The 27,242-nt window shown below is 43.9% G+C and overlaps 2 protein-coding genes and 1 long non-coding RNA gene across 9 annotated transcripts; 1 reads left to right on the top strand and 2 right to left on the bottom strand.

The window, feature by feature from the left end:
* Positions 1-279: 279 nt before the first annotated feature.
* On the bottom strand, positions 280-4,782 carry LOC118288763. The gene is made up of 2 exons (XR_004785922.2): positions 4,665-4,782; positions 280-3,478 (listed from the first exon to the last, which is right to left on the bottom strand). It is a non-coding gene; the product is annotated as an uncharacterized LOC118288763 (long non-coding RNA).
* aox5 (aldehyde oxidase 5) lies at positions 865-14,719 on the top strand. Of its 5 annotated transcripts, XM_035615148.2 has the most exons (35): positions 865-980; positions 2,501-2,558; positions 2,913-3,009; positions 3,109-3,217; positions 3,323-3,449; positions 3,927-3,994; positions 4,109-4,201; positions 4,304-4,384; positions 4,500-4,644; positions 4,866-4,958; positions 5,212-5,363; positions 5,456-5,549; positions 5,752-5,861; positions 6,167-6,351; positions 6,505-6,667; positions 6,761-6,850; positions 7,339-7,508; positions 7,716-7,842; positions 8,323-8,445; positions 8,567-8,663; positions 9,027-9,151; positions 9,250-9,383; positions 9,481-9,568; positions 9,895-9,981; positions 10,257-10,448; positions 10,719-10,949; positions 11,119-11,214; positions 11,302-11,430; positions 11,896-11,970; positions 12,075-12,127; positions 12,248-12,362; positions 12,700-12,765; positions 13,245-13,433; positions 13,540-13,707; positions 14,054-14,719. In XM_035615148.2, the coding sequence occupies exons 1-35, from the start codon at positions 924-926 to the stop codon at positions 14,102-14,104; spliced, it is 4,038 nt and encodes a 1,345-aa protein (XP_035471041.2). In that variant the 5' UTR covers positions 865-923; the 3' UTR covers positions 14,105-14,719. The 5 variants fall into 5 exon arrangements, 4 of the variants coding, with proteins under 4 accessions (XP_035471041.2, XP_047187613.1, XP_047187612.1 ...); XM_047331657.1 differs by having other exon boundaries at positions 2,913-3,217; XM_047331656.1 differs by having other exon boundaries at positions 4,109-4,384.
* aox6 (aldehyde oxidase 6) lies at positions 14,257-27,123 on the bottom strand. Of its 3 annotated transcripts, none has more exons than XM_035613697.2 (35): positions 27,015-27,123; positions 26,208-26,265; positions 25,970-26,066; positions 24,757-24,865; positions 24,451-24,577; positions 24,157-24,218; positions 23,465-23,542; positions 23,076-23,156; positions 22,749-22,893; positions 22,256-22,348; positions 21,923-22,074; positions 21,742-21,835; positions 21,537-21,646; positions 20,861-21,045; positions 20,474-20,636; positions 20,281-20,358; positions 20,025-20,194; positions 19,795-19,921; positions 19,537-19,659; positions 19,337-19,433; positions 18,968-19,092; positions 18,507-18,640; positions 18,289-18,376; positions 17,825-17,911; positions 17,537-17,728; positions 17,190-17,417; positions 16,944-17,039; positions 16,593-16,721; positions 16,385-16,459; positions 16,209-16,261; positions 15,925-16,039; positions 15,757-15,822; positions 15,417-15,605; positions 15,060-15,227; positions 14,257-14,520 (listed from the first exon to the last, which is right to left on the bottom strand). In XM_035613697.2, exons 1-35 carry the CDS (start codon positions 27,066-27,068, stop codon positions 14,470-14,472), a joined length of 3,999 nt encoding a protein of 1,332 aa, XP_035469590.2. In that variant the 5' UTR covers positions 27,069-27,123; the 3' UTR covers positions 14,257-14,469. The 3 variants fall into 3 exon arrangements, with proteins under 3 accessions (XP_035469590.2, XP_047187614.1, XP_035469673.2); XM_047331658.1 differs by having other exon boundaries at positions 20,281-20,386; positions 20,436-20,636; XM_035613780.2 differs by lacking the exon at positions 25,970-26,066 and having other exon boundaries at positions 27,015-27,098.
* Positions 27,124-27,242: the final 119 nt, after the last annotated feature.

A 27,242-nucleotide genomic window follows, 5' to 3' on the forward strand; every position in this document is an offset into this window, starting at 1 on the left:
ATACACACACATATATATATATACACATATATACATACATGTACTTATATATATACTGACTTAATCCATAATGGATTTATTTCTGTAAAATATTGTTATTATTTTCACTCAGGAAAAAAGATCTGCTGCATATAGTTATACTTCTCAGGATAAATAACTAATCCCAGAGAAAAATTGGAAATGCCACCAAACAAATCTTCATCGATTTGCCACTTCCTTCCCAAATCAAATTTCTTGGAATAATTTAAATGGTCAATCAACAATGTCATCAACAGGAAATCAATTGGCAACAATTATTTATTGACAATTCACACTCTCCAGAGATTCAGCAGGATTTGTTGCTTTTCCATCTTGTATAATGTGTCATATCAGGCGGCATGAGGCACAGGAGGTGGAGTCGGTCGTCTCATCCACTAACCAGAATGTTAGGCTGGTTCGATCCCAGCGTCCCATAGTCGGCATGCCGTGGTGTCCTTGGGCAAGACACTTAATATTAATGGAGATAATGTGTGAATGTGACAGAGAAAGCACGGCAAACAGCGGCACTGTATGAAGGTGTGTGAATGGGCGAATATGACTTGCACTGTAAATCCCTTTGAGTGGTCAATAAGACTAGAACAGCACTGTATAAATAGAGTCCATATTATCCATTTACCATTTAATTGGGAGGTTGAAAAAACACAGAATAATTGAAAATGTGACCTTTGTTCCAGTAACATAACGATAATAATTATGTAACCATTTCAATTGCGTGTCTAAGGGACAACATGTGACATAAAGTCATAGGATTCAGTACTTCAAGGGCTGGGGTCTCATATGCGTGGGAAGTGGCGTACGTACGTTTCCAGCCCCAATTTGTGCCTACGCCACGTCTATAAATGTGAAGCCTGGGGACCCAGAGCTCAACATTCAAACTCATCAGCATGTCTGATCTCAATGCTGTGTCTCGTGAGCTGATCTTCTTTGTCAATGGAAAAAAGGTGAGAGCATTCAACAGCAATCTATTTAGATTTACTTCCATTAATTAGCTATTACTGTAATTGATTAATTGCCTTTTGTTTTTTTTAAAAATAGGGTAAATGATGGAAATTGTGTAAACTGTGAAAAGGTTCAAAACAACGAGAGCACTATTACATGAATGCTCATTTTACTATTACTGATGAATGCACTTGTACTTTTAACATTTTTGACTTTTTCAATGTGCCTATGTGGTGTTACAGTAAATTTAGTTTCCCCAGCTATGGAGTAATCATTGTGTTTCAACTCTTTCTAACATTCTCAATTGTGCATTTTTTTATTTTTTGGGGTTAATGTGTGAACAAATCGGCAATGTGCACTTTGTTTTTGCAAACTCACTCATCTCAAAGAAATAATTTTAGATCAATGCTGTACAGTTACCATATTACAGAAAAGGTTTAGATATCAGGTTGTTACTGGATTGAAAGATCTTACAAAATCATATTAGTGAAATACAGAATCCCTGTGCTGTAGTTTTCAATCGGGACATTATGGTAATATCACAAGATTCCATAGCTCAGCCAGACTATACAAAGTTCTCTAAATGTTGATATGTTCAACTGTGTTATTAAGGTGAAGAGTGTGAAGAGGAGCATAGATAGTTTATTGTCATACTTAGGCTGCTGCTTTCACATGACAAGCGGTAGTTGTTTGTGAGTGCTGTTGTTGTTTTGTTCAGCTCTCTGCCCTACAGTCATCATGTCATTGAAATTAGGGCAAGATGCACAAAGACATCAGTCGCCTTATAAACAAGTGTCGATGATGTTCACATTTCACCATTATTTATCTATATGGGGGGCAAGACTCCAGTCCAGAAGGTGGCGGCAATGCAACTAAAAACTCTGACTGTGGCGGTTGGCTGTTTTTTATCGCTTGAATGTTTTATGTGTGCATTGCTTTCAAATATGATACAGTAAAGTATCGTGGCAGTTGAAATATTAGTACTGAACAAGATATTGATCAAATATTTTGGGGTTTTTTTGGGCTGGAAACCATCAGCCGTATCTGGCAACACTGCTCGCAGTCACTTGCTTAATTTTTAAGGGTTGGGGGCCAGATGGCATCAAGGGCCCACATTGGGATGACTTGGAATTGAACTCTGACCTCCAAGCTATGCCAGCTGCTGGATTTCTAAAGGGAAAAAAAGCGTGCTTGAAAAATCAGCTGACTCTCATGAGCCTGTGTTCCACCACGTCACACACTGTGATCAATTTTCACATGAACTGTGTCAATTAGCCAAAAGCCCCTCTGATTATATACAAACTTATATGCCTGAAGTCACCTGACGGAAGGCTGATGCCCCGCACAACTCTCCTTCAAAGCTGCGGTTGTTCTGTGATTTGTTTTCCTCTGTTTATGAGCCTTTTCTTTACTTGTGATTATTCCGCTTCTGCTTGTTTTCATCACTTATTTGATATACCCTCTTCCCTCCCTCATTGCTTTTGTTTGTTCCCTTCTATGTTCCCCCTTCCCTTTCCTCCAGATGATTGAGAAGAATGCAGATCCAGAAGAGGTGCTGCTCAGCTATCTGAGGAGAAAAGGTTGATTTTTATTCTAATTTATTCTTCATTCATCCCTCTATTATCCATAGTGCTTACCGTGTGAAGGGGTTGGTAAAGTCAAAAACACCTGTGTTAAACCAGGTTAAGAAGAATATTTGGAGCAATTGAAGGCCATTATTTAGTTGGATTTTAAAAAGAAATTGACGTTGTACAATTAAAAGTAATTACATGTGAGATATAAAAAAAATAATATAACTAAAGTAAATTAAAAAATGGTTTAAACATAATTGAATAAATGTTTATTTGGTTTGATTTAATATGTAGTATAAATCATTTATGAAATGTACGTATGGTGGGGTTTATTGAACTATCATTCACATTCTTGTCCACCAGCTGGTTTGACTGGTACCAAGTACGGCTGTGGCACTGGAGGCTGTGGAGCCTGCACCGTCATGGTGTCCAGCTACAGCGGCCACCAAGAAAGAGTCATGTATCCTTTTTTTGTACTTTCCACGACAAGATGGATTTTTTTAAACAAGGCCTTTCTCAAAAATAAGAGTTTATGTATCTTGACCTTTGACCCATGCAGGCACTACACGGTCAACGCCTGTCTGCAGCCGATCGTCACCCTGCACGGTGCAGCGGTGGTGACGGTCGAAGGCGTCGGCAGCACTAGGACCAAACTCCACCCTGTTCAGGTAACACGTCTCCCCAGCACACCTATTGCGGTGTTTACAGTGACCAGTTACCCATCTGCAGCGAAAAAGGCTGTTACGTTTTTTTAAATTTCTTCTGACTTGCAGGAGCGAATAGCGAAAGCTCACGGCACCCAGTGTGGTTTCTGCACTCCAGGGATGGTGATGTCGATGTACACCCTGCTGAGGAACAAGCCCCGGCCCACCATGGAGGACATCAAGGAAGCGCTCTGCGGTGACAACAATCAGAGATTGGTCGACGGGCTGCAGACAGATGCAGATGAAATCGTTAATGTCAACATATATTTGCACTGGATGAGTTTAAAAGAAGAGAATTTTTCAATTCGCTATAATATGGCATGTTGTTTAAACTATAAACTGCACTATTTATAGATTACACACATGGACATAGTTTACCCATCAAGAGGTGGAATGTAATTAAATACATTTACTCAAGTACTGTACCAGAGTAAATATTTGAGGTACTACAATATTTCCATTTTATTATACTTCATACTTCAACTCCACTGCTTTTTATTGGGAAGTATTGCCAGCTTTATTCAATTGAGAAGATTTAAATCATAAGACTAGCTTTATTAACCGTATATAAGTAAAGTTTGGTCGCAACATGTCAAAAGCACAATTTATTGCACCTCATGACAGTCGCCAGTCACTTTGCATAAAGTCACGACCATTTCCTTTCATTTTCCAGGGAATATTTGCCGCTGCACTGGCTACAGGCCAATCATTGATGGATTTAAGACTTTCTGTGGACGCGAGGTAGGCCATGAGAAGACATCTCTGTACGGCACGTATGCCCAGTTATTCCAATTAACCATATGGTGCAAAAAAAATTATCACCACAGCAAAATGTGATGAAATGGATATTTTCAGGAGACATCGGGCTGCTGTCAAAACGGAGGAGGAAAATGCTGTATGGAAAATGGAACAAATGGGAGTAAAAGCAACAGTGATGAGGAAAGTGATGTATGTCCAAAATGTCAAGTTCCATGGGGTTCCCTGTGCTGCTGCTGCTGCTGTGTACACTTGATTTATAAATTGTTAATATGTTGTTTTGTCCTGGGTCAGATCTCTCAGGAATTTTCCCCAATGGACGACCTGTTACCCCTCGATCCTTCCCAGGATCTCATCTTCCCTCCAGAGCTGCTGGTGATTCCTTTTCTTATATGAACCTTAAACCAATATTTACCCTAAAAATGTCCTCCTAAACTTGAGAAGGAAAAGCATGAATTTCAATTGCCAATGGATTTTCCTTCTGCTGTAGATCATGGAGAAGAAATTCAGTGGCGACGCTCTCCATTTCCAAGGGCAGAGAGTGAGTTTGGTGGCTCCCTCTGAGCTGCTGCACCTCCTGGAGCTGAAAGCCGAACATCCCTCAGCTCCACTGACTGTCGGCAACACGACCATCGGTAAATATACACTGACTTACCTTGTCATCGGCAACAAGGCTGGCGAGTTTTCACGGCTAAAATTATATGTTGAAACATCCGGAGAAACTGTTCAAACCGCCTCTGTCCACGTGAATGTTTCATATGCTCAGACATTCGGATTGAGAAATGAATTGTGGTCAGCTTTGCACGTACAGTTTCAGTTGATTAGATACTGTTCCTCATTTTTTTCTTCTTACCAGGGCCGAAAAGGCTTCTAAAAGGAGTCCATCATCCTCTGGTGGTCTACGTCGGAAGGATTTCCGAGCTCAGAGCTGTGACGTGGGGGGAGAATGGTTGGTTAACGCACTGCTCTCTGTTATCAGGTCTCTCTGTTACCAGGCAATTTGTGAATTTTACCTGGATTTGCCAAAAAATGTGTACACACATCCTGAGGGAGATCATGATCCACCTTTCTGTTATTATTGACTAGCAGCTGGACCACAGAGGCAGATACAGGACAAGTAAATTAAAAATAGAATGAAAAAAATTAGAACGGTAATAAGGCAGAGAAAACAGGACCACCTGTCCTCCTCACCTGTCTCGCAGGTCTGACAGTGGGAGCTGCCTGCAGCCTCAGCGTGCTGAAGGAGGAGCTGGAGAAGGCCGTGGCGGAGATGGAGGAAGAGAGGGCCAGGGCATACCGCCTGATACTGCAGACCCTTCAGTGTCTGGCAGGGAAGCAGATACGCAACATGGCGGCAAGTATCAAAGTTAATATCGGAAACGAAGCGATGTTCAGCCAACGTTGGCGAGTAGAAGACATGGAAAAAAAACAAATTTGTATTTGCAGAGTGTCGGTGGGAATCTCCTCAGTGCCGATTCCAAATACGACCTCGGCAGCGTTATGGCTGCCCTGGACTGCACCCTGCACGTCATCTCCAAAGGCAAAGATTTGTTGCTATAATCCTGTTTTTAAATACAGTGAAAAGTGTGATGTGCTGATGGATCGAACCTTTAACTGCCCTGGGGGAAACCAGGTTAAATCACACAATAAGCATCCGTTTTTTTAAAAAGCGGGTTGAACTGGCACTGGAGTAAATGTTTCTTAACTGTTTCTTAAATGTTTTGTCCTGTGTTCATCTTCAGATGGGATGAGGGACATCCACATGAACGAAAAGCTCTTCCCCGACTTTGGAAAAACATCCCTCAGGCCCAACGAAGTCCTACTGTCCATCGACATTCCCTACTCCAAACCTGTGAGACACGCCGCTTTAATGCACCCCCACACACTCCACATTAAGCCGATGCTCATATTCTCAGATAACTGCACTAAGTAAAGCGTGAGCAGAAATGTCCCTGAAGCCCTAACTGACGAAGGAACCTGTTCATCGTGATCTTAAAACACCGATGTGATGATTTTGCCAGCCATTTCCTTGAATGCTCCTTGAATACTTCATTGAACAGCAACAAGCAGGAAACTGGAAACAAGCATATTTACATGATCCTTGGATGAGCTATAGAATGCCAAACGTGACACTGTGTGACCCTGCTGTGTCCGCAGTGGGAGTCTGTGGCTTGGTACCGGCAGGCCCAGAGACGGGAGTTTGCCTTTGCCATTGTGAACGCTGGTATGAAGGTGGCCGTGAGGGAGGGAACCGACATCGTGGAGTCCCTCAACGTCTACTACGGGGGAGTTGGATCGACTCTGGTCAAATGCGGACGGACGTGCCAGCAGCTCGTTGGGCGGTATGTCTGCAATTCAGATCTAAAATAATTCATACAAAATTAAACTATTAGCTTCAGATTATGCTGCAGACGCTATTTTGAACTCATTTACCATCAGTGTAGTGCCTGCAGAGTATTCAGCGCTGTGACAGAACTAACCGTGGTGTCCTCCAGGCGGTGGGGAGAGGATCTTCTCACAGACGCCTGCCGATTCATAAAGGAAGACGTGGACGTTTCTTTGTCGATCCACGGAGGGCGGGCGGAGTATCGCAAGACCCTCGCCATCAGCTTCTTCTTCAAGTTTTACATGCAAGTTGCCCTGGAGATGAGAGAGAGGGTGGGCAAACTGCAAATAACAGCCCAGTATTTAATATGTTAAAACATTTGAAAGTATCCAACAGTAACTTTTCATTTCAATACCACCTTATAGGGTGTTTCAGATGTGGATCTTCCCCTGGAATACCTGAGCGCACTCAAGCCCTTCAAGAACGAAGTGCCACAGGGTCAACAGTCCTACCAGGTTGGATCGTAGAGCCAATGACTTGTACATTGATCCGAGATAAAAGTGCTGTATGAGAGCAATTTTCACTGGGCCTGTCCTGCCAAAAGCTGCTGGTTTATCTGCCACAGAAACTCTTGCACTGATTTTTTGGGGGTTGTGGATTTTTCCAGCAAAAAAATCAGTGAAAATTCTCCTCCTGCCCAGTTTGTTCTTCAGTCATATACCACACAGCATATATCTTGAACAAACCACAGCCTTCACTTGGAAGGAAGATCCATTCTTTAAACATTTTTCATGACAAACGGGCAGGCAAAGTGAAAATGAAGAAACTGTTTGGACCTGGCCCACAGTATACAGAGTGTTTGTTTCCCATGTCCACTTGACAGAGTCTAACAAAGCCTAGTCTGTGCTCCGTTGGCCCCACTTCACCCTCCCTTCTCTGTGGCATACATGTATCGGATCAAATAAAATCAGCTGACAGGCTGTAATCACCCCCTCATCCCCAGCTCGTATCCGAGGCCCAGCCCTCCGCTGATCCAGTGGGTCACCCCAGCATGCACCAGTCTGCTTTCCAGCAGGCCACGGGCGAAGCCAAGTATTACGACGACCTGCCGCCGGTGAAGGGAGAGCTCTTCATCTTCATGGTGACGAGCACCAGGGCCCACGCCAAAATCATGTCAGTATCATCCTATTTGAAAGAGTAAAAGCTTTGAGTTCTCAGAGTAAAGGTGAAATGCTGCCCTCCTAAGGTCACATTGGAGGACTACAGCCCTCTGGCTTTAAACCATCAATCAAAAATCATATTTATTCAGTAATTTGTCTCGATAAGTTATGTCAGCACATACCAAACAACATCAGCGTTGTGTCTCTCTTCATGAACCAGTAACATCGACCCGTCAGAGGCCCTGAAAATGCCCGGTGTGGTTACTTGTATCTCTGCCGGAGACGTTCCCGGGGCGAACCGCAGACTCTTCATGAACTACACAGAGGAACTCTTTGCCACGGAAGAGGTGCTGGAAACTGCTCGTCACGTACATGTCCCGAGAGAACAGGGTTTTTTTAAAACAACAAAATTATCAGAGATTTCCTTCCAGGCTGACACCAATGAATAAGAATATTGTTCTCTCTGAATGTTTTCCTTTTGTTGGTTTAGTCACTCATAAATCAACTGTTCGATAAATCATCATTGGTTGTAATAATCAGCTACTCATTTACGTATCAAGAAATAGTGACAAACATTTGCTGGTTTTGGTTTTTAAGATGTGAGGATTTGCTGCTTTTATCTAAACTAAGTTTTGAGTTTAGGATTTTTGATCAGTTAAGGCAGGAAGTTAGAACATGTCAGTTTGGACTCTGGGAGAGTGTTTTTTTATACCAATCAAAAAAATAAAACTGAAATATACGATACATCAGTCCAATCCACACGAGTATGAACGTCGTATTAGTGCATTTGTAACGATAGATTTTTGGGTTTCTGAAAATGTTTGCAGGTGATTTGTGTGGGTCAGATCATCTGTGCCGTGGTGGCGGAAAGCAGGGAACAGGCCAGAAGAGCGGCTGAGACGGTCCAGATCACCTACCAGGACCTCCAGCCCGTCTTCTTCACCATACAGGTAGTTTTGGAAATATGGAAAAACAAAGTTTTATGTCAACAATTCACTTTCCCAAGGTGTTTTTTTAATGTTTTTGTGTTTGTGAAGGCTTCTCAGTTGAATTCAGTTTTATGTCCTCCAGGACGCCATCAAGCACAAGTCTTTCTTTGAGCCGAGGAGGAAGGTGGAGAGAGGTGACGTGGACGCAGCGTTAAAGATGGCTGAACAAATTCTGGAGGGTAATCCACCTTCATAATAACATGTGAAATCCTTTTAGCTCCATGGTTACCTCCGCCAAGGAGGTTATGTTTTATGTTTTTTTCAAAACGATGAGACACGGGGCCAAGGATGAACAGAGATCCAGGATTTTTTGATCACTTTTGTTAACATTCCCAGATTTTTTTCTGACATTATCACAAATTCCCAGGGAATAATTCAAGGAACTTTATGACGACAAAAATCAGGCATATTTAGGAGACTGGTGTCTATGATTGTGTACATTTTGGTGCAGCTTGATTGACTAAAAAGGGACTGCTGGGCCTTGGGGGATGTATGCGCTCTACCGAGAGCCATTCTAGTATAAAATGTGAGGTTATCTGCAGATGAGATCTATATGGGTGGTCAGGAGCACTTCTACATGGAGACTCAGGGACTGATCGCCGTTCCCAAAGGAGAAAATGAAGAGATGGATTTGTTCGTATCCACTCAGCACGCCGCCCTCACTCAGGTCAGAGAAGGAAAAAAAATAATCTTCTGCCCTTTTAAAAATGATACCCTGAAACTTATAGGGTGTTTTTTTTTGTTTTTTTTGTCTCTTTGCACCAGGAGGTGGTCGGCACGGCGCTGGGCATAGCCTCCAACAAGATCACCTGTCACGTGAAGAGGCTGGGCGGAGGATTCGGGGGGAAGGTGATGAAGATCGCCTCCCTCTCTGCCATCACTGCTGTCGCGGCACACAAGTGAGACGCTTCGGATGAAGCACGGATGTGCTTGTGACTGAACAACAGATACGAGTTTTTCCGGTCAATGTTTCTGTTTTTTTATTTTTGATTCAAGGACTGGGAGGGCGGTGCGCTGCTGTCTGGAGCGGGGCGATGACATGCTGATCACCAGCGGCAGACACCCGTTCCTCGGAAAGTACAAGGTAGAATCCTCGAATCTTCAAAAAACATCACTTTGATATCACCTTAATGAACATTCATGTAATATGTTTTGTTTTAACAGAAAAAATAACAGCTGGTGTGTGTATTTTGTTGCAGATGCTGCTTCCCTTAAATTAGAAAACATAAGAGTATTCTACCTCGCTGGATTGACTTTATTCAAATTTAAGAAAAATTGAAATATAAGACTGAAAACTTGGGGCGCATCTTTGCTGTGGGGCTTAAATTCAGTCCTCGCTCCCTAGTTTTGATGACCATTAAACACACCCCTGGATTCAAACATATTGTGATAATGGTGCTGTGTCTCCAGGTCGGATACAACAGAGACGGCACCATCATCGCAGCAGACATCATTTACTACAGCAATGGAGGGTGCACACTGGACGAGTCGTCCTTCGTAAGTGAACACGAACATGGAGGGTCGTCTGTGAGCCACGTAGCCACCTCTCTGTGTTCAATACAAATCAAGTGAGAGAGACAGAAGACGCAGTCTGGCCCAAACCACCAATGCAATCGACTACATACAAAAAGTTCCTCAAATTTATCAAATTTCATTTTGGTGTTTGTGAACTGTGAACCTATTAGCCCTTGATACTGACACTGATATCAACAGACAACCCTTTGGGTTGTAATCATCTGTAATTGCCCTGCTGCGGGCTGTTTTTTTTTCAGATAATGGACAAAGCTGTCCTCCATATGGACAACGGCTACAAGATCCCCAACCTGCGAGGTCGGGGCGTGGTGTGTAAAACCTACCTGCCGTCTTACACAGCCTTCCGGGGCTTCGGGGGCCCCCAAGGCCTGACCGTGATCGAGAGCGTCCTGCACGAGGTGGCCGTCCGCTGCGGCCTGCCTCCCGAAAAGGTCAGAGGTCACCGGGATGTGGCCCAAGGGTGCTTCCGTTTCTAAGGGGGTTTTAACAAGAAAGAAATCAAGTTATTGAAGGAAGTGGATTTGCTCAGACAGGAGTTGGGAGTCATCGCAGCTCTTGGTCACAAAGCATTATTGTTTTATAGGAAAGAGCCTGATGCATTGAAAATGTCCACGAGGAAAAATTTGAAGCTAGGTCTGTTTTCAGTATTTATTTCAGTAAATACGTTGGTGTGTCGTCGTCGCCCCCCCCCCCCCCTCCAGGTCAGAGACATGAACATGTACAGGGAGGAGCTGTGCCACACGCACTACAAGCAGCCCTTCTGCCCCACCAACATGGTCCGCTGCTGGGACGAGTGTCTGGAGAGGGCCGACTACCAGGAGAGACTGCGGTCCATCCAGCTCTTCAACTCCGCCAACCGCTGGAGGAAGAGAGGCATCGCTGCCGTGCCGCAGAAATTCGGTGTGGGCTTCTCCAAAGGTTTCTATAATCAAGTGAGGACCGGTCGGTTTAGTCTCTGAGTGCTGATTCAGTGGTACAGCATGTGCTTTTTAAAGTCTGACAGTTTGGAGCGTACTAAACTTTCCACCCAATGCCAAATGATTGTCAAAACATAAAACAAAACAGATTGCCTTCAGTCCTTCATTCATTTGCGTTCTCCAGGGTGCCGCTCTGGTAAACATCTTCAAAGACGGCTCGGTGCTGGTGACACACGGAGGGACGGAGATGGGCCAGGGCATCCACACCAAGGCCGTGCAGGTGAGATTTCAGTGTTTTCTCCCGGGCCTTCAAAAGGAAGTAAAGCAAAGGCACTGAACTTGTTAACCGTCTCACCTCGTGTTCCAGATAGCCAGCCGCGTCCTCAACGTCCCCATGGCCTCCATCTTCATCAAAGAGACGTGCACAGGAAACGTCCCAAACGCAGCACCGTCTGCCGCCTCCTTCGGCACCGACAGTGTGGGCATGGCCGTCAAGGTACCTGCTTCTTATTTTGAGGAAACAAGTTTTGTTCAGAGGGATGGTACAGGACTATGAATCAGACTGTGGACTTGTATCTAAGGAAGCTTTATCTTCCAGAGATTTCTTTCATTTTGTTTTAATAGTTTTCTCTGCTTCATTCTGATCCCATATGTAAAGCACCTAAACTAAGAAAACAAAAGCAAAAAAAACAAAGAAACTCACACAATTCCAAATCAGGCATACCAGCATGCAGAGCTGTGTAAACTCACAAGAAGCCGGTGTTATTATTCAATGTTTATTCGTGGGAAAAACTTAGTTTGCATTACTCAGCGTCACTGTGCTGTCTACAATTAAATAATCACAGTCAGCCATTTGTCTGTTGTTTGTTTGAAGTGGTTCCAGCAGGAATGTAAAGTCGTATTCCACAAACTAAAACTTTCAAAGTGCCTGTTCTATGGTTTGTGTCTTATTTCCCCTGAGGATGCTTGTGAGAAGCTGATGAGACGCCTGAAACCACTGATGGAGAAGAATCCCCGGAACACATGGAAGCAATGGGTGACTGACGAAAAACGTCACAGCTGCACTTTAGAGCTGAAGCTTGAATTTGAACGCGAGAATGTGCGAGTGAAGGCCAACAGGGTTTTTTTGTCCTCCTGCAGGTCAACGACGCTTTCTTCCAGAAGATCAGTTTATCCGCGACTGGATTCTTCATGTAGGCTAATTTACAATGGCATCACTTTAAAGTGAAGCACTTATGCTAATGTCAAAATATATAAATGTAATATCACTGACTGTGTGTGTGGATGTGTGTGTGTGCGTGTGTGTGTTACAGGGGACCACCCACCAATGTGGACTGGGAGAAGGGCGAAGGTGCAGCGTACTACTACTTCACCTATGGCGCCTGCTGCTCCGAAGTGGAGATCGACTGTCTCACTGGGGATCACAAGGTATTAACAGGTATTATATATGTATATATATATATATATATATATATATACACACACACATATATATATATATATATATATATATATATATACACACACACACACACACATATATATATATATATATATATATATATATATATATATATATATATATACACACACACACACACACACACACACATATATATATATATATATATATATATATATATATATATAATAGGGGATAGTTACTAATGTGAGATATGCTTTTTTAGAATTGTATAAAATATCTGAACTGAGATATAATGTATGATACGTTTTGCACAAAGAAAACGTTTTTTCTTTGTGGCAGAACATCCGAACCGACATCGTGATGGATGTTGGGAAGAGCATCAATCCTGCTTTGGACATTGGACAGGTACATGTGCAACACCACCACCACTGCCTCCTCCTCCTCATCTTCCTCCTCGCATTTTTGACCTAACAATTCTAGGAGCTGTGAAAACAGTCAGACACCAAACTTCTTCTCTTACAAGTAAAGTTAGTTTTGAGTAACTCCTTTTGAGTAAATGTAGATTGAAAATATATTTAGCCATAGCTATGTTTCTCTATGAATCAATGTCAGATATTAAATGGCACACCATAAAAAAAACGTATTACTAGTTGAACCCCAAAACCAAACTAAACTGCCCTTTCTACTGCCAACGATCATCTGAATCTGATGTATAGAGTTCGAGGAGACTATTAAACTAATTAACAACTGTATTTATCTTATATTGTCAGAACATCTTTACTTTCACGGCTAATGTCCTTGGTTGAACTTTAAGTCACGTGTTCGTCGCAGAACAGAACTGTAGCTTTCTAGGTAAATCACATCAGTAGCGTGACGTTCACCAGGTGGAGGGAGGCTTCGTTCAGGGCGTCGGCCTGTACACCATCGAGGAGCTGCAGTTCTCCCCGGCCGGAGTCCTGCTCACCAGAGGGCCGTCCCAGTACAAGGTGCCGGCACTCTGTGACGTCCCGGCTCAGCTCAACGTTCACCTGCTTGCCGACTCCGAAAACCCTTGTGCCATCTACATGTCAAAGGTAACATGGTCCACCTATGCCTTCAAAAACCAAACAGACTCTGGGTGACACTCTGGTTAGAATTTCTGAAAGCTTGAGTGACCTGTCGCATGTCTTGTCGTTCCAGGGCGTTGGTGAGCCTCCGGTCTTCTTCGGCGCCACTCTTTTCTTCGCCATCAAGGCGGCCATCGCAGAGGCACGGAGAGAGAGAGGCCTCGGCGAGCCTTTCCCCCTGAGCTCACCCGCTACAGCTGAGAAGATCCGCATGGCCTGCCAGGACCAATTCACTGAAATGGTACAACTGACGACAGGCTGCTGAACTGATTATTATGCATCATTATTATCATTATGCTAAACCGAATGAACAAGATTAATAACTAAAGAACCCAACCCACTTGTGCACTCGCCTGCCAATGGGAGCACGACTAAAATGTGTCACAGCTTGTTTGGCAAAAAGGTGAAATAAGCCTAATGCATACCTGTCAGTGTCAGAGCATGAAAAATGCAGAGGACTTCAGTGAAGTCCTGCACACTGTCAGCATTCAAACCATCTGGATATTGGGAAATAACTGCTGCTTCTAACGACCTCTGGGTTTCTCTCTCAAACACCTGATTAACAGTACTTCCTGTCACTCTTGCAGGCCTCGCCTCAGACGAATGGGACAGCGACTCCGTGGTGCATTCAGGTGTGATCGTCCACAGACCACGAGAAGACAAGTCAGTTTTAGTTTAGTAAGTAATTATGGGCTTTTCTTTCTTTCTTCTGCACTTTTTTTTCTGTGCTTGTGTCCTGCTACTGAGTGAACACAGAGCAAACGATGGATTTATTTGACACATTCAAATATTTGCTGCATATATAATTATTTATTCTGTTATACATTTGAGATTTGATGCTTTAATGCATTCAGTTCACATATTGTTGGTATTTTAATTATATGTAAAAATTATTTCATGGCATATTCATATGATAACTGTACTAGGTAATTATTATTTGTTACATTTAGTCTACAGTCAATCTAGATTTAGTTTGACCACAAAAAAGCAAAAGAATCCAGTTTTAGATGTTTAAGGCCCATGGTTTGAAAGATCCTGGTTTGCTGACTGGAATCTGGAAACAAAGTAAAACAACAAACAAATTGAATTAAAATAAATGAATGGCATATGTATGGCTATCATTTTTTTTGTTGTTTTGGCAACTTGTCTATTTTATATTATTAAGAAAAAACTATGAAGAGATTTCACTCGTTTTTCTTCCCTTTCTTTGTTAAAATCAATTCACTCTATCTGGATTAAATATAATTTGTCTACCCACTTTTTTGTGTCTTAATCTACAGTTCAACTGTCATTTCATCTGTTTCTCCTCACAAACAGAAAACAAAGGGCAACATAAAAATAATCATTCTGCTACAATCCACACTGAAACATAATTAAATATCTGATAATATGCAAGGTGTTGTCTGACCACAGTTACAGAGATGATTGGGTTGGAGAAACCCAATTTTTCATTGAACCATTTAGATATTTTCAGTGAAATAATAATTCTCCCCTAAACGCCTATGAATTTGTTTTAGGTTTCAGTGGTGAGTTTTAAGAGGAGAAAATAATATTTGGGAGAAAGATCTTTTTATTTACTGTATAGTATTTTACCTTCTGAGTGAACGGTGAGGCACAGGCCAGATAGACCCTCTCTGGTGTGGCGGGGCTGTCTAGGGGAAAAGGGCCGACTAGACCGGATTCTGAGCGAGCCGCGGCGATGGCCTCTTTGATGGCGAAGAACACCGTACTGCCCAGGGAGAGGATGGGCTCTCCGATACCCTGCGGTGCCAAAGGATCAACGGGAACGTTACTGGTTGTGGAGATTGAAGCGATGCCAGCGGGAATCTATTGTTTCATTTCATGTCAAGTCTTGCATCTGTGTTTTAATATCTCCGGAACAGGAGTCCTCACATCAACATGTTTTTGAATCAAAAAAAGAAGAGAAAGGAAAAAAGGAAATCATATAACCTTCGAGGAGTAGATGGCGTGGGGATTGTGGGAGTCAGACAGCAGATAGACGTTGAATTGAAGCGGCATGTCGCACACCGCGGGGATCTTGTACTGAGAGGGACCCCGGGTGTACAGGAGCCCAGAGGGGGAATACTTCAGCTCCTCCAGAGTGTAGAGACCCAAACCCTGCATGAACGCTCCTTCAATCTGAGTGATCGGAGAAAAGGGGGGAGACAAGGGAGTAGAAGGAGGAGGGAAGAAAAGGACAAAAGTCACAAGATCAAAATGCAAGAAAAGGATTTTTAGCTGACTGCTCCACCGGGACGGCCCTCAGATCGTTTAGGTGAGGTGGTCTCACCTGCCCGATGTCCACGGAGGGGTTCAAACTCCTGCCGATGTCGGCCACAATGTCTGTCCTGACGGTCTACAAGATCCACAAAAAATCAATAAGTACATAAATTCTCTTCAAGTATAGAAAGTCAAGTTATGAGGTTTGGCATAAAGATTAAAAGCTGTGAGATCTGACCCTGGAGTCCCCTGTGAGGCAGTCTAGCTCCACCTCGCAGCAGCACGCTCCGAACACGTAGTAGGCGTAGGGCTGACCCTCCATCTTGTCCCAGTCCATGTGAAGGTCGGGACCCCTGGGGACACACAGGAGACGCTGTCACTGGCCCAGTTCATACCTGGCATTAACACGTGTCCTGGGCGATGGGATCAAACCCAAGACGCATGTCGGCGCCAGGTATGAAGAAGGTCCCTGTTATTTGTCGGTTCAAGGAATTATTTTCCGAAAGTCCATACGTGTCTCACCTGTGGAATCCAGTGGCTGATAAACTGATTTTCTCAAAAAACGCTGCATTGACCTGAATAAAACAAGAAAAAAGAAAAGAAAATAAATAGATTAATGTCTCTTGGCTGGTGTTCAATGAAACGCTGAATTTCCCCGGCTATGTTCCAGGGATTGATCTGCGCTCGTCAAATCATACCCAACTTTTCCATGATCCTTTGGGGTACTTCTCCCTGATCGGCTGCAGTCGCTGGAACAGAGTCTGGCATGCGTTCTGAATGAGAGAAATTAAAAAAAGGTTCACACAAATATTATTAGTTTTATTGTCAGTGTCACCCCCTGATTATTATTATCTGTTATCTGCAGCGGTGATACCAAAATATGTTACAGCAGGAGCTGGACGTTACCTTGACTGCCATGCCGTTGGAGTCGGTGCCGAAGGACGCGGCGCTGGGGCAGGTGTTGGGAACCGTGCTGGTGCTGGTTTCGCTGATGTAGATCTGAGAGGGCGGGATGTGAAGCTCCCGGCTTGCAACCTGACAGCACACAGGAAACAGTCCTTGAGCTTAAAAGATAACACCAGAGATATTTTTCTCTTTGGCTCACGGCTCAACATCTTTTTTTTAAAAAAGGCTCAAAGCAGCTGGTCACTCTCGTATACATTCGTCCGGGAAGAGTTACAGCAGCGAATGAATCCACATTTGGCATTTGCATTCAGGATGACCGCGGTGACCGAAAAAGGACGAGAGTCAAAGCACCTGCTGCATTTTCGTGTGGATCCCCTGACCCATCTCCGCCCCGCCATGAGTGACCAGAACAGAGCCGTCTGTATAGATGTGGACCAAAGCAGCAGCCTGTTAACAGATGTGACGTACAGGAAAATAGAAAGAGCTGATTAAAACGTTTCTGTGTTGTCCGTGTTGCAATGGATACATACAGCAAGTCGATGCATCCCTGACAAAAATATTGAAAAGTTCACTATGACAAAACTGTATCCCAGTGACCTGATTTAAGAAGGCCTCGGCAAACGCGATGCCATATTTAATGGGGACGATGGACAACCCTCTCTTCTTCCAGCGGTGCTGCTGGTTAAACTGCTCGACGTCTCTGCGGCGGGCGCTGTAGTCAGACTTGGCCTTGCACTCGTCCCAGCAGCGCAGCATGTTCTCCGGGCTGAACTCAAACTTGTAGTGGGTGACGGACTTCCCCTTGTACATGTTGATCTCTCGAATCTGATGGAAAATAAAAAATGAATTGAAACGGGATCAAAGCGATGTCTAGCAATTAGATATCGACTATCGACTCGTACAAGGTAAAAAAACCCAACAAATTCAAGTCCATGGAATATGACCTGGTCTGCGGGGCGTCCCAGCACCGCAGCCACATTATCGACAATGTTCTCAATGACAATTAAGCTCTGGGGCACGCCGAAGCCCCTGAAGGCAGTGTTGGAGGGCAGGTTGGTCCTGCAGGCAGCGCAGCTGGCTCGCAAGTTGGGGATGTTGTAAACATTGTCTATGTGCAGCAGAATCTTCTCAGTGACCTGCAGAAAGATGAAAAAAAAGAAAGAAATCAATGATTGCATTTGATGTTTTGGTGGTTTTGAAAACTCGAGTAAAAGAAAATCTCTTTCACCAACCTGAATAGATTCGTCCACAGCGTTTCCAGCATTGATGTAGCACTGGATATCTGCAGCCACAATGCTCCCGTCGTTCATGAAACCCACCTGACACAAGCACAAGCAGCAACTATTAGGGTTTCTTTAAATCTTTGCTGACATAAAATGATGACTCCCCCGCTAGTCAGCTCATATTAAAACCTTATTTTCCATTTTTTTTTTTTTTTAAGTTTAGTGTTAAAAAATGACGACTTTTTTGGAGATCTAGAAGTAAGTGAATGTATCGAGAGATTTTTTTTTATAAGGTGGGGGAAAAGAAACACAACACAAAAATAACTTTAAACCAAGATTCTTGTGTTTATTGCTTTAAACCCTAATCAACAATCAATAATTTTGGAGACGGTCAGAACCATCATGGGGCCTCACAGTGGATTGAACCACTTTTCTTGAGAACACCCCTGAAGTGAAAGCTAGAGTGTGTTTACCTTGTACCTGCCCAGGAGAGGGTGACGACCCCCTGTGATCAGCATGTCCTCACCTCGATCCAGGACACAGCGGACTGCACGATTGGTCCTGAACACAAAGAAAGAGAAAAACCCCAAGCTCTCTTTTTACAAAAATCAAATTTAATTTCAAGACGCTCGTACGATGAATCAAAACCTGCTTGCTGTACTGCCACAGAATTGAGCCCACTGCGACTTACTTCCAAGCAGCCACAGAGGCGATCGAAGCCAGGATGGAGGTTTTAGTTATCTTCCCTCCGAACGCTCCGCCGATCCTTTTGATATGGCAGGTGACTCTGTTTGACGGGATGCCCAGCATTTTTGCGACTGTGCCCTGCAGTCAGGAAAATAAGACATCACTCTTAAACATATGAATCCTCTTCTGCTCTGACTTCTCTTTAAGCCATGTTATTCAGCCATCACACACACTTGTCACACACACACACACCACACACAATCTCTAAAATGTCTACAACTCACAGGTGAGATCAGGTATGTTGCTTTTATCATTTAACAAAACAAAAAAAGCTAAGACAACAATACAATGCAGATCATGAAATCATACTGTACAGTGCAGAGGAATTATATAATTATTTTTATGCAGTCAATTGCACTGACAAAAAATAAATCAAAAGTCCAGTTTCCAAGTGTCTCTGTGCACCTGAGTAAAAGTCGGCCACTGGGTGGAGACGTAGACGTTGAACTCCGTCTCCTCGCCGATGGGAATGACCAGCATACTCTGAGTCTCCATGTAGAAGTGCTCCTGGCCACCCACTCGAATCTCTCCTGGGGAAGACAAATGCAAACGCAGTCAGATGGAGACTGACAAAATGAAAACAAACCAAAAAAAAGCCACAGCCAAACCCTAGTGTGAGATGTGCTACGGTGCAGGAGGAGCCACAGTGAATATTAGGAGAGAAACACGCCACACCTCAAAAGTTATATTCATCTTAACTCGCCCTGCTTAAATAATCATCTTTGCCTTCTAATCCCAAACAGCATGACACTTCCTCATGATTTAGATGCATACCTTCATGAACACGATCAACACTTTTAAAGGCCTCGGTTACGCTTCCTTTCTCGATCATCCTCCGTGGCTCGAAGAAAGACGACTTCTCGATGGCTTCCTGTCACAGTGGAAGAGGATAAACGCCACGAGGCGCCGTGAAAACGTCAATACTTTTTCCTAACCTGCGATCAGATCACGCATGGCATCATCACATACTGTACCTCTGCGGTGAAAATAGGGTCCGGCAGGTCCTCATAGCTGACCTTCACGGCTGCTGCGCCTTGTTTGGCGTGCGCCCTTGTGTCCGCGACCACTGCGCAGACAATCTGACCGACGCACGACACCTGGGGGCACAAATAGGTAGGGATTTTTTCCTGCAGATATTAAACAAGATGGTCGCAGCAGCTTGTTTTGAGCTTTCGCGCGATAGTTTCAATACAATAGAAGCTAATTTAGACACACACACATGCGCGTACAACCTCTTTCTCAGCGAGGAGCTCCTCATCATATCCAAACATCGTAAGGACTTTCGTCCCAGGAATATCTTTGGCCGTGATGACATCAACAACGCCGGGAATCCGCAGGGCCTCGCTCGCGTCCAGCCCCCTGTCGGACAGGAGGCAAAAACAAGACGTGGAGATTTACACAGACAGTGGCTCAGAGACTGTTGGCTGGGAAAAAACAGGAGTCTCCACCCTCCAACTCTCACGTGATCTTAGCGTGCGCTCGAGAGCTGGTAACCAGAGCCAGGGAGAGCTCCCCGTCCGTTCTGGGGACGTCGTCGCAGTACACAGCTTCACCCGTGGCCTGGCTGATGGCGGAGCGATGCATGATGGGACGCCCCACGGGGTCCAGGTCGCTCTGGAGCTTTGGCACATGCTGAGGAGGGAGAAGAGGAAGCAGTCAGCTTCATTTCACAATCTATCACTTCCTCGAAAATATGGAGACACATTATTTTTTGGGACCTGGAACTCCTGCAGGCTGGGTTGGATCTCTCTGGGTAAAGGCCGGATCTTCTCAGGAAGCTCATCCGTGATCACATTCTGCAAAGAAAAAGCAACAAAGCAAACTCTTCTCTTCTCTCTTATCTCATGTTGCATTTAAGATTTATGTTAGTGGCCTTTTTGTTCTTTTTTTTAAACTACTGCACAGTCCAACCGCTTCCCGGAGCTTCTGCAAGATCTCCAGGTTAAACTTGAAGAGGAAGCTGAGAGTCAGGGATCGCCGAAACTCCACTTTTCCTCCGGGCTCCGAAGGGAGGAGGGCCAACTCGTCCAGGAGGACGTCATAGGCCCGGCTGAGGACTTCATCGTCCCATGGCCTAAAGAAAAGACGGGGGAACCCGGGGAAAGTGTGGTGGAAGAGGAGCACGAAAGGAATTAAATGCAAATTTAGTTGGCAGGAAGACGGGATTCAATCAATAGAAAGAAGGGAGAGAAAGTAGAACATAAAAAAGAATGAAAGGGGAGAATGTTGTATTCTAGCCTTTGGAAAACGTTGATTACACTACATTATGCCATGTTAAGCGATTAACGTCAAACTGACCTCGCGATAAGAGCTTTGCAGGTTCTGGCAGCACTGACTGTCGTCGGTCCCATTCCTCCGTAGTAAATACTGATGTCCTGAACCACCCGAGATGCCTCGGAGAAAAAGACCCGCATCCCCGTCGTCACGGTGGCGAAGGAGCTCTCCTTCCTCGGAGCCTGACGGAACGCTCGAACAAACTCCCACTGCAGGACAAACATAGGGGCATTATATCACACTTTTACGTGCTTTTTTTAATATGCGAAAAACTGAGGTTGTAAATTGATTTTCCTCAGAACGAGTTTCTCAATGGGGCCAGTAATGCAGCAATATTACTGTCTGTGTGCGTGCGGAGAGTTGTGCAACTCTTTCGCAATCCATGTGTGCATGAACACATCTGCAAACGGGTAGAGGAATCTGCGAGAGATTTGCTAATGTTTGCAGAATCTGTGTGATTTGGAAACACTATTCCCACAACCATTAATATTTACAAATGCATTTAAAGTTGTATTTACACATTCACAGATCTACGCACACATATGCAGATATGTCATCACATACAAATCTCGTACAAAATCTCTTTACACATTCACAGATTTTTACACGTTTAGAGACTTAATTATACACACATGCATTGAGATACAGTCACACAACTCTCCAAACACATTAGTAATATTGGCACGCATATTTTTCTAACCTTTCTGGAAAAGGGAATGAAAACAGAGACAACAATCTCTTCCGGTTTCAGGACGGTTTTCCCAAAGCTCACAAAGAAGTCCTGATTCAGAGAAACTTCTCGTCTTCCTCCTGGTGGATCAAGGAAAGCGTTTGACGCCTGAGTACAGTGTTTTCTGATTTATTGACAAAATCCTGAACACTAATCACCATGGTGGGCAACTCACCACTGGAAATGGCGCTCAGTTTGCAGTTGCCCGCAGCCAAGACAGGGTTCAGGTCTGAATTAGGATACGCGCTCATGATGTTGCCTCCAAGAGACTAGATATGTCAAAAACAATATTTAACACACAAAGAAATCCAGGACACTTTTCTAACCACAGGAGAGGAGAAGGGAAGTCAACTCACTGCTACATTGCGGATCTGCTGGCTTCCCAGGTTCCCCAGCTGCTGGATCAGGGCCTTGAAGAGTTCGGTCTTCTCGTCTGGAAACTGAGGCACCAGCTTCTCCAAAAGAGACCGGACCTCGGACAAACTGCAGCCCGCTCCCAACCAAACTCCTGCAGAAATAAGAACCCCGCATACAGTGTCTGGCGATTGTTTTATGAACGTCGTCCGGCACATTAAAAATGTTACAAGAAATCACTTCATCAATCATCTTTTGTACTTTTAAGCATAATGACCGTGGATACAAAATTCACAACAAGATGGATGCCCAACTACGAAGAGGAGGTTACCCACCCTGTGGTGTTTGAGTGACCTCGAACAGCTCCGTGACTCTGGTCGGAGATATTATCAGCGGATGCACGACACCTTTGTACTTTATTTCTGGACCTTCGACACAAAGCAGAGACACACAGCAGCTGTAAGTAACTGGGTCAACTGGGTTTCTTTTCCTCCTTAGATAACTGAAAAAAAATGTTTAAATGTTTAAAAAGTGCAAATGGCGGAGCTCTCAGTTTGGAGACACGATTATGAAACGACGACGACAAGAGCTATCTAATGTGAACTAAGCCCACAATCACAGTTGCCTTTGTCAGTGTGTGAATCAAATGATAGTTAGAAATAGTAATGACGATGAACTAATTCAATCATGTCTGCTCAGCCTCTGAAGATGAGAATTAGCGATAAAGCTGTATCACATGTGTGAATAAACACTGCTGTGTTTCCAGTGAACTTTGGCCTAATTCTCTCTGATAAAAGGAAAAGCAAAAAGTGGCTTTACGATGTTCACCTATGTTGGTGTTGCCCATGACCAGCGGGGCTTCAGGGTTACTGGTCTTCAGCCGGACCAACTCCTCCAGAGAGGTGGGGAACACCCAGCTTGTCCTCTCCCCGTGGAAGGTGAGCGTCCGTGGGCTCGCCGTCTCTGCCATCAGCTTTGGAGAGGGGGGACATTAATATACCACGATTGCTATTAAATGGAGTGCAGGCTACGAAAGAAATGTGAAACCGTGTGCTCATTCAAATTCGTTTTCTGAGGGGTTTGATTTTGACCAGCGCCTTCTCGGAAAAGTGCCGACAACAAATTCACTGCACGAAACAACGCGTGATGACTCACGATCAGTTCAGGGGGGAAAATCAGCTCCTGCGTCGGGTCCAGCGGCAAAAACTCTTCCCTGTCAAACAACTGTGGCTTTTCCTGGGAAATGAGCAGAAAGGAATACACTGAAATGGGATTCGTCACGGGAGGAAATAAACACACGTCCGGGCTGACTTCAACAACTTCAACTGACCTCAACAACTTCTGAAGGGTCTTCTGACTGGTATTCATTATAAGTTCAATAAAGAAAGATACAAAGAAGCGGAGCAATTGGGTTAAGAAGTTACAAATGAGTAGAAGCTGGAAGAGTTAGAGCATGAATAGTAACTGAAAGAGGATGAAGGCACACAAAGACGGGGGGGAAATGAGAGTCGAAGAAAAATTGTAAAAGACAAATATGAACTCACCTGCTCTGGTTCCTCAGTACTTTTCCCTCCATCGAGGCAACAGTTTCCCGATCCATTGGTTTGGCAGCAGTTGGTTTCCTGTTGAGAATCGTCGTCATCACATGGATTTCACGCTGCACGCAGCCATTTCACGTCGGTTGACATTTTGTTTTCATCATCAGATCAGAAGCACTTACAGTCTTTACCCCTGTCAATTCAAAAAACTCCGTGCCAACAGAATAAGTTATGAATCAGAAATAAAACTGTGATATCACTGACATTCTGACCAGTGTTGGAGCTATTCTTTTGTTGAGCAATATTGAGGAAATCTTTCTTCATTTCATTTAGTTGTTTGGTTGCTGTTTGTATTATTATTGTCATCGACGGGCATCGTGGAGGGCTAATGGTTTTCTCTTTTTTTTTCCTTTTTTTTAATGGTCATGGGCTAATGGTTTTCACTAGGGAGAGAGACGCCATTTTTTGTTAGTTTGAATTTGTTTGTTTCAAACTGTTTGCTTGACAAAATGCTACAGTTAACGTAGACTACATTCAATACTGACCTGGACATTGGACTCTGGATTTGGAATTTTTCCCAGCCCAAGATTATTTTCCTACTTTGACCTTAACCATTTGTTTTCCCTTATTTTATTCATATAGCCACTTCAACCAGTATCAATGTTGACTATTCCTGATGCACTGGCTGAGCTTCGTACCTGACAGAAGGTCCTGCATCCATCAATGATAGGGCGATATCCGGTGCACCGACACAGATTACCTTTAAAAAAAAAAAGCAACAACACACGGTGAGGACAGGGCCAGGGTGTGTGTCAGATTTCTGTTCTCATATCTACTTTAAGAAGAATATGACTCTAGTTGGATCAATTCCCAAACAATTGGATCAGCAAGAAAAACGTATCGGAAGTGAGAGTTGGCATTGAAAATGTACAGTTATCTCCACCTCCAAACATAATGGTAGAATAAACAGGTCTAAACAAGGGCGAACAAACCAGCCAGAGTCTCGGTGATGTCCTCCATGGTGGGCTGGGGTCTGTTTCTCAGCAGGGTGTACATGGACATCACCATCCCCGGAGTGCAGAAGCCACACTGGGAGCCGTGGGCCTTCGCTATTCGCTCCTGCAGACACACAACACCCACAGCCCATGTCAAGAGGGGGCTCTACCGCTGTCGTCTTTTCACTCCTCAGTTACTGAAATCCCATATTGCGACTCAACAAATCAATAAATAAATGAAGTTCGCCACTCCTCCCGCACATGATGATGAGCTGGTGACGAGGAAGGCCTCCGAGCACTCACCTGCACGGGGTGAATCCTGGTCTTGGTGCTGCCTATGCCCTCCACCGTGGTGACTGCGGCTCCGTGGAGCTGACAGAGCGGCAGCAGGCAGGCGTTGGCCGAGTAATGTCTGACGGCACAGTGAAGGCAAACTGTGCTGATGGATCGGACACATGCCGAAGTGGGCTTCTGTCTCTCTTGTTCGTACTGCCACTGGTGCCAAATTCAGCAACTTCTCTTCAAGAAAGTCTTTATCACCTGAGCCAAAGAGGTTACGCTCTTTATTTTTTGTAAGTATGCCATATGTATCTATTACACTGCCAGGAATTTGTGTTTAAGACACAAGTCTCTGAAAATCATTGGATGTTAAAAGGTCATGTTCATTGAGATTTGCCTGAGCTTTGCATTCAGACCGATCAGTCAGTAATTAATTAACTTTGACAATTTTATAGATCTCACACTTGATCAAGAAAATAATTGGCAAAGCAATTGATAACGAAAATATTCCCAAGTTGCGAACGGCTGTGGCTCAGGAGGTACACAGGCTGTCCACATACCCCTAAGGTACTGTAGGTGGCTTGATCCCAGCTTCCCCCAGTCCGCATGCCAAAGTCTCCTTGGGCAAGACACTTAACCATACATTGCCTTTGACGTCTATTCCAGCAGTGTATAATTGTGACAGAAAAAGCGCGGTAAATAGCAGCACTGTATGAATGTGTGTGTGTGTGTGAATGGGTGAATGTGACTTGTACAGTAAAAGCTCTCTGAGTGGTCGATAAGACTAGAAAAGCGCTACATTGATATAATCATGAGCGAGTAAGTAAGCAAGTAAGTTATGTTTATTTAGTATGGCACCTTTCTGAGAAAAAAAAAGGCCCAAAGTTCTCCACTTAAATGAAATTGCAACATAAAAGTATTAATAAACAATAAATATGCATCAGAAGGACAATAAGTATGCATGGATTCAAAGACTACAATGCGCAAGGTGAGCATGGACTGGTCAAATATAACTACAAGATTTCTGAGAGTAGATTATTATTAGCTCAGTCTTATCTGCATTAAGTTGTAAGAAATGTTGGGCCATCCGGTCCTTAATGTCAGTCAAAACGATCATGCGAGTTAGATATTTTTACCAGCTTCATCTGGTTTAAGTGAAGCATATAGATGAAAATGCATTAGCTGAAATGTTTTATTTCTTCGTCCGACAACTGATTTATTTTATAATAAAGGATACATGATTTCTTTGGTGGCAGGTCGATAGCGAGATACCATGACTGTGCACGCACCGCAGCCTCCGCCGCCACAGCCAAACTTGGTCCCGGTTAACCTCACTGGAGTCACAGTCAAGGAAATGACCCGCCACGGGTGGTGAAACAACAGCAGATCAGAATTTCGTGACTTGTTTGAACTCGTGAATTTTGGGGTTCATGAAACTTTACATGTGGTAGTAGATTTGAAGGTCGGAAGGATACGTTTCTCTCTGAGGAAGGATAGGAGCGTCATCTCAGGGTCTGCATGGTTCTCCGTTACCTGTTTTGACAGAAGGCAACCTTATATTACCCTGATATGTAGGTCAGATGGAGATTGGATTGGACTGGACTGGACTGGACTGGACTGGACTGGACTGGAATGGACTGGACTGGACTGGAATGGATAGGATTGCTCAGCCTTGGTGCAGGTCAGTGCTCTTGTTCTCCTCTGGATATTACAGGGGAGGTCAGAACTTGTACTGCGGCATTTTGGATCAACTAATAATAATAATAATAATGAATTTCATTTACAGAGCACTGGGATGGATGAACAGGACGCTTCATTATACTGGGCACATGAGACATGTCCTGGTCAAAAATAACTCCAAGGTTCCATGCAGTAGAAGTGGAACCAAATGCAACCATATGGCAGAGGCAAAGGCAGCCATATCGTCAAAATGTATTTTTCTATGTCAATGTTGAATATCATGGGAGGCAAATTAACTGCAAATACATTTGCAAAATGAATTAGTCAAACCTGAATCTACTGCTGACCAACAGGGGTGTAAATAATCAGAATCCATAAACTTAGTAAAAGTAGCGCTAAAGCACTGTGAACAAATAAAATGCTCGGAAAAAAGCACAACTTTTAAAAAATGATTAATCCAAACTGAAAAATTAATAGTTGATCACATACTGTACATACGAATACGGACGCAGGCGGGAAAAAAATCGTGCAGCCAACAGATTTTTAAAAAAGCAGCAAGAAACTGCAAAAGCTGCAATAAGAAAACGTGTGCAAAAACGTACCTTTTTCCCGTTGATGTAGAAGTACAGATCGTCTCCTTCTCTGCCTGCAGACATGTTTCAAGTGCACACTGCACACGACCGAACACCCGCTTCTGCACTTCGGACTGCGCCAGACTTTCAAAATAAAAGAGCCTCTTAGACATGCAAAAACGCAAAGGGCGGGGCGGGGGGATGGCTATGCAACATAAACATGATTTGCATTTTGAGGGAAGTTGCAGTGGAGAAGTG

Source organism: Scophthalmus maximus, chromosome 1 (genome assembly GCF_022379125.1).
Source record: "Scophthalmus maximus strain ysfricsl-2021 chromosome 1, ASM2237912v1, whole genome shotgun sequence".
Taxonomy (NCBI): Eukaryota; Metazoa; Chordata; class Actinopteri; order Pleuronectiformes; family Scophthalmidae; genus Scophthalmus; species Scophthalmus maximus.

Coding starts and splice junctions, on each gene's coding strand:
- aox5 (XM_047331648.1), top strand. CDS start 924: ATGTCTGATCTCAATGCTGTGTCTCGTGAGCTGATCTTCTTTGTCAAT. Junction 5,550..5,751: donor CCTGCACGTCATCTCCAAAG/GCAAAGATTTGT, acceptor GTTCATCTTCAG/ATGGGATGAGGGACATCCAC. Junction 12,766..13,244: donor CTGCTTTGGACATTGGACAG/GTACATGTGCAA, acceptor GACGTTCACCAG/GTGGAGGGAGGCTTCGTTCA.
- aox6 (XM_047331658.1), bottom strand. CDS start 27,068: ATGTCTGCAGGCAGAGAAGGAGACGATCTGTACTTCTACATCAACGGG. Junction 21,046..21,536: donor TCATTCCCTTTTCCAGAAAG/GTTAGAAAAATA, acceptor TTTGTCCTGCAG/TGGGAGTTTGTTCGAGCGTT. Junction 20,637..20,860: donor TGCAAAGCTCTTATCGCGAG/GTCAGTTTGACG, acceptor TCTTTTCTTTAG/GCCATGGGACGATGAAGTCC.